The sequence below is a fragment of the Mastomys coucha genome, unplaced genomic scaffold (genome assembly GCF_008632895.1).
Source record: "Mastomys coucha isolate ucsf_1 unplaced genomic scaffold, UCSF_Mcou_1 pScaffold5, whole genome shotgun sequence".
Classification (NCBI taxonomy): Eukaryota; Metazoa; Chordata; class Mammalia; order Rodentia; family Muridae; genus Mastomys; species Mastomys coucha.
The window spans coordinates 102,864,100-102,872,932 of NW_022196911.1; the positions used below are offsets into that span (position 1 = coordinate 102,864,100).

The 8,833-nt window shown below is 47.0% G+C and overlaps 1 protein-coding gene across 5 annotated transcripts in view; it reads right to left on the reverse strand.

Moving 5' to 3' along the window:
* Nucleotides 1-8,833, reverse strand: part of Pecam1 (platelet and endothelial cell adhesion molecule 1) — a 93,313-nt gene that overhangs the window by 32,875 nt on the left and 51,605 nt on the right. For all 5 annotated transcript variants that reach the window (XM_031350980.1, XM_031350979.1, XM_031350983.1 and 2 more), the window contains exons 4-7: nucleotides 8,437-8,730; nucleotides 6,108-6,416; nucleotides 5,004-5,279; nucleotides 745-993 (exon numbers count right to left, since the gene is read on the reverse strand). In XM_031350980.1, coding sequence (XP_031206840.1) covers nucleotides 745-993; nucleotides 5,004-5,279; nucleotides 6,108-6,416; nucleotides 8,437-8,730 — 1,128 coding nt within the window. The remainder of the gene's footprint in view (nucleotides 1-744; nucleotides 994-5,003; nucleotides 5,280-6,107; nucleotides 6,417-8,436; nucleotides 8,731-8,833) is intronic.

Sequence of the window (8,833 nt, forward strand, 5' to 3'; positions counted from 1 at the left end):
TTTAAAAAAAAAAAAAGATTTATTTATTGTTATATGTAAATACACAGTAGCTGTCTTCAGACACACCAGAAGAGGGTGTCAGATCTCATTATAGATGGCTGTGAGCCACCATGTGGTTGCTGGGATTTGAACTGAGGACATTTGGAAAAGGAGTCAATGGTCTTAACCACTGAGCCATCTCTCCAGCCATGTGTTTGTTTTTGAGACAAGACCCTGCCCTGTAACCCAGGGTCCTGTAACCCTGCCCTGTAACCTTGAGCTAGCAGCAATCCCCCAGCCTCACTGCTGGGATTAATGGCATGCACCACCACTGCCCAGCAGAATCTTCTTTTTTAATACTTTTTTTTTTTTTAACATGTTGGGAATCAAAGAGGATTGAGACAGGCCCTTGCTATGTAGCCCAGGCTGGTGTTGAACTCACGGCAATCCCTGTCTCAACTTCCTGGGTCTCAGGTTTATAGGTACGTACTCCATGCCTCCTAAACAGGTCTTACATAGACACAGAAGTCTGTGCATTCTGTGTGCACACACATATACAGATTAACTATGGAGGTCCAAGGACAGCTTGTAGTTGTTGTTTCTCGGCTTCCACCATGTGGATCACAGGGACTGAACTCCGGTTGTCTGGCTAGGCAGCAAGCACCATTACTCAATCTGCCATTTTCCTGGCCCTCCCTGGAGTTCTCAATCTGTTGGAATCCCATCAGCCTTTGCAACTGCACTGGGGACAACGAGGGTACTCACCGCACACCTGGATCGGTACCAAGCCACTTCTCTTGACCACTTTGCCGATGCCTGCAGTACAGCTGTACTCCCCGCTGTCCCTCTCCTCAGCGATCTTGCTGAAATTCTGATACTGCGACAAGACCGTCTCTTCCTTCTGGATGGTGAAGTTGGCTAACGGCGTGCCGGAGACAGAGCAGGACAGGTCCAACATTTCCCCTTGGTCCAGACGGCTGGAGGAGAATTCTAGCTTCGGCTTGGGAAACAGCTCTGAGGAACACCAAGTGGGAATGGAGGGAGATGTGTACCACCTCAGGCCTCTGCTGGAGACACTTGTGGCCCAGCTACTTTCAGCAGAATCACCCTTAGGACCCTGCAAAAAGTCTTCCTCTGCTTCTCATATACATGAAGGCATGGCCTCAAGAGAGCCAGGACTCCTTCTGAACTTGAGATCTCTCTGTAGGCTCTTCCTGCATTTCCTATGAGGATTCACTCATCCATCCATCCATTCATTTATTGAGACGGCCTTGAACTAACTATGTAGCCAGAGATGGCTTTGAACTTCTGATTCTCCTGTCTCCACCTCCCAGGCATTGGAACTGCAGGTGTGCACCACTATGCCTGGCTTCCATAAGTGTTTACTGTAGGAAAGACCCTTTGCTGGGCAATGGGAAGATAACTGCATATGAGACAGTCTGACTTCAAGGAACTTCTATCTAATGCTCAATCCAGGAATACTGCTTGCAGCAGAACCCACAGAGAGGAAACTAAACTTCATCCTGGGGGGATTAAGGGAACAGTCCCTGGAAAAAAGTTGTCCTAGGTGATTGCCTAGAGAAAGTATAGTAGACAATATTTGCAAGTTCATTATGGCTAGAAGAAACTGCCATTGACAGGCCTGCTTGTATCTGAAACCCTCAATTCTTAGTGAGAAGCCCAGTATACAGAAGAATATCATATGTATATATATGCATACACACACACACACACACACACACACACACACACACATACATGATGGCTTTTTTCCTCTAACAACAGAATGTATACCTTATCTAGAGCACTCCAAATGTTTGTCATTATCAATAATCCATGATGGGACATGCCTTTGATCCCAACACTCTCTGAGTTTTATATAGGGACCAGCCTGGTCTACATAGGAGAGTTCTACATTATGAGAATGTCTCAAAAATTATAAATAAATAATAGATAGATAGATAACTCACTAAAATGCAAATGATGTCACACCCTACACCAGGAGGATCTGATAGAGTGTGCTAACCCCCAGTTGGTGAGTTGGCGACCTGCCTACCTACTATAAGCCTGGGAGTGGTGGCTGTGACTGCATGTTCAGAGCTTGACACTTAGGGATTTGAGTGAAACTACTGAATGAACGGATGAACATTTGTATGAATGGAGACTTTCAATGGGAGAAAAGAGCCAACTCTGCTCTTGGAAACATTGTAACGCAAGGTTCAGCGCAATCCTGGTCTAACCATCGTGCAAGTTAAGGACATAGCACTGAGCGAAGATTGAAGCTCTCAGGCCTCAGCAGCTTATGTACCAACAGCGGAATAGGCACAGCCAACAAGAAAAGGTGGGCTGGGCAGAGGTGGTGCATGCCTTTAATCCCAGCACTTGGGAGGCAGAGGCAGGTGGATTTCTGAGATTGAGGCCAGCCTGGTCTACAGAGTGAGTTCCAGGACAGCCAAGGCTAGACAGAGAAACTCCTGTCTCAAAAAAAAAAAAAAAAAAAAAAAAAAAAAAGTACAGTATTCTTTTAAGTGGTAAGTATTTTTGGTAAGTACTTTAGAGAGATAAAGCCAGGAACTTGGGTTAGGAGTACTGGGCAGTGCCTGCAATGGTACAGCATGCCTGGAGTCCTAGTATTTGCATGGAGGCAGCAGAGTCAAGAGTTCAAGGTCAAATTCCACTACACAGTAAGTGGAAGGCCAGCCTTGGCTACATTAGATCTTGTCTTTAAAAAAATGGAGGAAGGTGGAGAGATAGCCCCATAGTTAAAAGCACTTACTGTTCTTGCAGAAGACCTGGCTTATATTCCCAGTACCTAATCTATAGCAGACAGCTCACAACTAACTACCTGTAACTCCAGTTCCAAAAGCTCTGACATCCTCTGATCTTAGCCACACACACACACACACACACACACACACACACACACACACACACACGGAACATATAAACACACACAGATATACATATATTCTTTTTTCAAAAAAAAATTTTTTTTTTGATTTTTTTGAGACAGGGTTTCTCTGTGTAGTCCTGGCTGTCCTGGAACTCACTCTGTAGACCAGGCTGGCCTCGAACTCAGAAATCTGCCTGCCTCTGCCTCCCAAATGCTGGGATTAAAGGGGTGTACCACCACCGCCGGCTTCAAAATATTTTTGTTTGTTTTTTAGCTTTTGTTTTTTGAGACAGGGTCTTACTATGTAGCTCTGGCTGGCCTGGAACTCATAGAGATAGATCTGCCTGCCTCTGGCTCCCAAGAGCTGGCATTATAGACATGTGGAACAGGTGTGTGCCACCATGGCTACAGGCTGGCTATGGTGGTACATGCCTTTCATTCTAGCAGTCAGGAGACAGAGGCAGGTAGATTTCTGTGAGTTTGAGGCCAGCCTGGTCTACAATTGAAGTTCCAGGACAGCCAGGACAGGTTTTTAAAGACAGAGAAACCCTGTCTTAAAAAACCAGAAGACAGGGCTGGCGAGATGGCTCAGCGGGTAAGAGCACTGATTGCTCTTCCGAAGGTCCTGAGTTCAAATCCCAGCAACCACCCGTAATGAGATCTGACGGCCTCTTCTGGTGTGTCTGAAGACAGCCACAGTAAATTATGATGGAGCGAGCAGGGCCAGAGCAAGTGGAGCCGGCAGAGGTCCTGAGATCAACAGCAGCCACACACATGATAGCTCATGGCCATCTGTACAGCTACAGTGTACTCATACACATAAAACAAATAAACAAACACACAAAAAAAGGAAAAAAAAGACCTGAAGAGAGAGAGAAGAATACCTTAATACCTTTTATTGAACCCACCCGTTAGCATAGCTGCAGCCATTTTGTTCCATGCCTGTTGGCTAGTTCGTACTGTTGCTGTAATAGGCCTGCCAGTCATTGATGCAGAAAATTATTCAGAGCAGGGTCATGCTGACCACATACCCTGTTATATTCTGGTTACGTTCTGTATGTTATGAAGTTGGTTGAACTTAAAAAATTCACAACCATAAGCATGACTTAGGACCCATCAAATTAAGGGTCAATGTGAACTGTCATGTCTAAAATGGCTTGAGTCAGGGCCAACCACTGGGCAACACTTCCAACACCTCGTGTGTGCTCATTGTGGGTTTTTATAAACTGACATAGAAAAAATGTTCAGAGTCGTAGACTCAGCCGCCAAATTCTGACCTCTGGCCCTGATTGATCAGTCTTTGGGTGTGTGTTCAATACAGCCCTGTCTGACTGAGATCAGTGTTTGTGTAGTTTGTGAGGTGACTCCTGGACCCCAACACCTTTTAGAAAAAAGATTTGGGCTGGAGTTTGGGCTCGGCTCAGCACTTCAGAGCACTGGCTACTCTCATAGAAGACCCAGGTTCAATTCTCAGCACCAATGATGACTTGCAAGTGTAACTGCAGTTCTAGATAGCCTATACCCTATTCTGGCCTTCATGAACACCAAGCCTACAAGTGGTACACAGACCTACATGCAGGCAAAACATCCACACACATAGAATAAAATTTAAAAAGTTTAAAGAGGTCATGAAGAAGAGTTTGACCCAGAGGAAAGATATCCACACACCTGCAGAGATTAATAGCCGGTGCTCACTTGAATGGCACACCACAGCTATCTCCTTTAAACAGACATTATGACAGTCCTATAAGGTGAGTACCATCACATCCCCATTGTGTCTCACACAGTTGGGGCAGGTTCAAGAATTCAGCCAAGGGCAGAGAAGTAGTGAGCAGCAGCAGGACTGAATCAGCGCCAGCACCTGAACATTCGGCCAGCACAGCCAATTGCTATACATTGACTCTTTCCCACAAGCCCCAGCACCCAGTATGAATTCACCCAAGACAACCTGGAACAGAAAAGGCATCATGCTCATTGGCCAGGGTCTCCCTAGATAGCCTAGGCTGGCCTTGAACGCAGGATCCTCCTATCTCACCCCCCGCAAATGCTGGCATTATGGACATGTGGAACAATGCCTAGCTACAACCACCTCTTGAGTGCCCGCCACCTGCCAGCCCCTCAGCATTCCTACCTGTTATGTTGACCATGATGCTACTGGCTTTGGAGATGCGGTTGGATTCCACTTTGCAGGTGTAGTGTCCACTGTACTCTACCATGGCCATGACTGAGTAGACAGCTTCACTGCCTTGCTTGGAGGTGGCTACGATCGCCTTGTCTTTTTGGATTATAATTTCTGGATATTCCTGGACCAAGTGTGTCACTTGAACTATGCATTTAATGTGGAGCTGGTCTCCTTCTATGATCATCCCAGAAGGCTCGATTTGAAACTTGGGAGTAGAGAAGGACTCTACAAGAAAGACGACAAGCCAGTTGGACTCAAGTTCAAAACTGGGCACTTTCTACTCTATGATCTGGGTGTGAGGAACCTGCGTGTGAAAGGGGGCCCGGTGTGTGTATAAAGGAACAACAAGTACGCTGACCGCTGGGCCCACTCTAGCCCCATTTGCCCTGGTTTTTTGTTTTTTATAAGACAAACTCTCTTATTGGCTTGGGGCTCAATATTTAAGCTGAATCTGACTACCCAGTGAGTGTCAGGAATCTGTCTGTCTCTCTAGGGCTGGGATTACGAATCTGCACCACCATACCCTGCTTTACATGGGTTTGGGGCATCAAACTCATTTTACTTCCTGAGCTATCTCCCTTTCCTTGTGGCCCCTACCCTAATGGATTTAGGTTTTCCCAAATGCTGGTCAAACACTCCACTACATGTTTGTATCTCTAATCCTCTCTTTCATTTTTACTTTGAGAGAGGGTCTCACTCAACTGCCCAGACTGCCCTTACACTTTCAATCCTCCTGCCTCAGTGTCCTGAGTAGGTGGGATTGCAGGCCTGCACCATCACACCCAGCTGCCATTCCCGAACCCTACTTATTCTTTCTAGTTAATGTTATTTATTTCTTTGGCTCGTGGGAGAAAGAGTCTCATAGCTGAGGGCTAGTCTTGAACCCCCTGATCCCCATGCCTGTATCTCACCAGGGCTGGGATTACAGTCTGTGCTACCAAGCTTATGAGAGCAGGCACTCCAAAAAGAGGCGCAGCTTCTCCAATTCTGAAATCCTTTTTGCCACATGCAACCTGTCACCAAAAAGGATGGTACAGAGGGCAGGATTCTGACCCTGCACGGTGACGTGTTCACTCCTGACGAATTCTGAGTCCTGCACTTTGATTCCAGACAGGACCCCAGCTTGGCAGCGAAACACTAATACGTAGTCTTGCTCCTCAATGGGGAATTCCATGAGCACAAAGTTCTGGTTGGTGGACTTCTCTCTCTTTGTCTTGACGACTTGAAATTTTGACTTCAGTTCTACTTTTTCAATTTTAAAAAAAAATGGTGGCTCTTCTTCTTGCATGGAACAATTGACTGTCACAACCCCGCCTTCTGTCACCTCCTTTTTGTCCAGTGTCACCGTGGGCTTAGATACGCCTTTGGAGAATGAGAAAAGTACAGTTAGGATCAGTTCCTCATAATGGCCCATGTCTCTTATCTGCCACTGTAGCTGATCGGTATCAGGACCTTTTATTAGCTGAAGACTGAGCGCTACCTACCCCAGGTGATCAATGGGCATCTGTGTGCCTGGCGCTGTAGCCTACAGTTTAAAAATATAATGCAATGGAGAGCCAGAGCCACACAGTGAGACCTTGTCTCAAAAAAAAAAAGTCAGTATTGAATTATATTACTTCAACTGATGCTTTCACTGTCTGTGTGCATGTGTGTGTGTCTGTACCTCCACAGGCCAATACTGGGCACTTTCCTCAGCTGTTCTCCACCTTACTGTTTGACATGGATCTCTCACTGAACTTGTATCTCACTAATTCAGCTAGGCTGAAAGGCCAGCAAAGCCCAGGGATCTTTCTGTGTGTCCACGCCCCCAGTTGTAGGATTATGGGTACATCCCAGGCCATGGGTACTGGAATCTGCACACTCACGTCTTTTGTGGAAAGCTTTGTACAGATTGAGGCATCCCTGGCCTCTGCTGGAATTTATTGAATGCCCAACCTCAAGCGCAGTCTTCACCCAGGATATAAGAAACAGGCCAGGTGTTGTTGTTGCCTTTGTTTTGAGACGGGGTTTCTCTGTGTAGCCCTGGCTGTCCTGGAGCTTGCTGTGTAGCCCAGGCTGGCCTCAGATTCACAGAGATCCACCTGCCTCTGCCTCCTGAGTGCTGGGATTAAAGGCATGTGTTTTTCAACAACCTCTGGCTGTCTGGAAATAGGCCAAATTTAATATCTTTGAGATTTTACAGCCCAAAAGAGCAGACAGATGTGTGTATGTGTGTGTGTGTGTGTAACAGATGTTTCACAACAACTAAGACACAGCCTGGGAAATGCTGTGTGAGGTGGTGTCATCCCAGCAAGAGAGTAAATGCGCCCAGACTAAGATGGCATAGCATCAAGAGGTTACCTAGTGGATTACCTCACGGGCCCACTAAGGTCTGTGTTGTTCGCCATTGACTAAAGACTGTACCTCATGCAGCTGAACACCAATGGGCCGCAAACTGCACTTAAACACTTAAACATTCTGAATCCCAAACTGACTACCTGTTATTTTCACTTCATTCATTAGAATTCCAGAATTTAATGTTCTTGTTACATTTTACATATTATCTGTTTGGTGTTGTGTGTGTTCCAAGAGTGCTATGGGTGTAGGTGTAGAGGTCCTGGGACACTATAGAGTCAGTCCTCTCCTACCATGGGGGTCCAGGGGATTGAACGCTGCTTAGCAGGCTTAGACAGCAATGACTTTAACCTCCCAGGTACCTCTGTGGCCTCTGAAGTTTAGAATGGCTATCGGACTTGTCAAGACGGTGACCCAGGCAGAGAGACTATAGTCTAATGGGCTTTTTTCTGCTTTTCCAAACATGATTTCTCTGTGTAACCTGGTTATCCTTGAACTCATGCTATAGACCAGACCATCTTAAACTCTACCTGCCTCTGCCTCCAGAGTGCTGCTGGGATTAAAGGTGTGTGCCACCAACGGCCTGGTTCATGTAGTGAACCAGCCTGCTGTCTGTCACTGTCACAGAGGGGCATAAACACTGTAAGGTCTGGTGCCCTGGGAGAAATCAACTCTGTTAAGAAAGTGCTAGAAGAAACTCAGTAGCAGGGGGTGGAGACGCATGCCTGGAACGCTGGCGCATGCGCAGGAGACTGAAACCAGCCTGGGTTATGGGGAGACTGCATTTCAGAGACAGGGCTGGGAGAATAAAAGGTAGTCTGTGACTTAAGGAGGATGGAGAAGGGTGTTCCCCAAGGCCGGGACATCATCCCAAAGGAGAAAGTCCTCCCCTCACACAGCAGGCGTTTCTAAAGCCTACAGTTTCAGGTCAGGATGGCAGATAATGAGTAGGAGAGGTGGAGCTTTAAGGGAGAAGGAAACCAGTGTGACTGGCATCACCATCACCGTGAGCGACATGACCAGCCTGCTGTTCTGCTTGCAGACTCACCATGCACCTTGAGCTCGTGCTCAATCGTGGTTTTTTCCTTGTTGTTCAGGATCACGGTGCATTTGTACTTCCCCGAGTGGAAGACCCGTGCCTGAGGAATGACGTAGCTCTCCGTGTGCTCCCTGGAGGAGACATTGTACACTAGCACATCGTCCTTATAGAACCGCACCCGGTGCTGAGGCCTGATTTTCGAGGTGGTGCTGATATCCACGAGGCACTGCAGGGTCAGTCTGTGCCCATTCGCCACCTCCCAGGACGGCAGGCTCTCCATCTGGATGCTGTTGATGGTGAAGGCTGAGGCAAAGGAAGCAGATGGATGGTAGACACTGTTACCTCAGAAACAGCAATGTTCAGAGACACGGACCCACGCTCACACCACACAGACACACACACACAC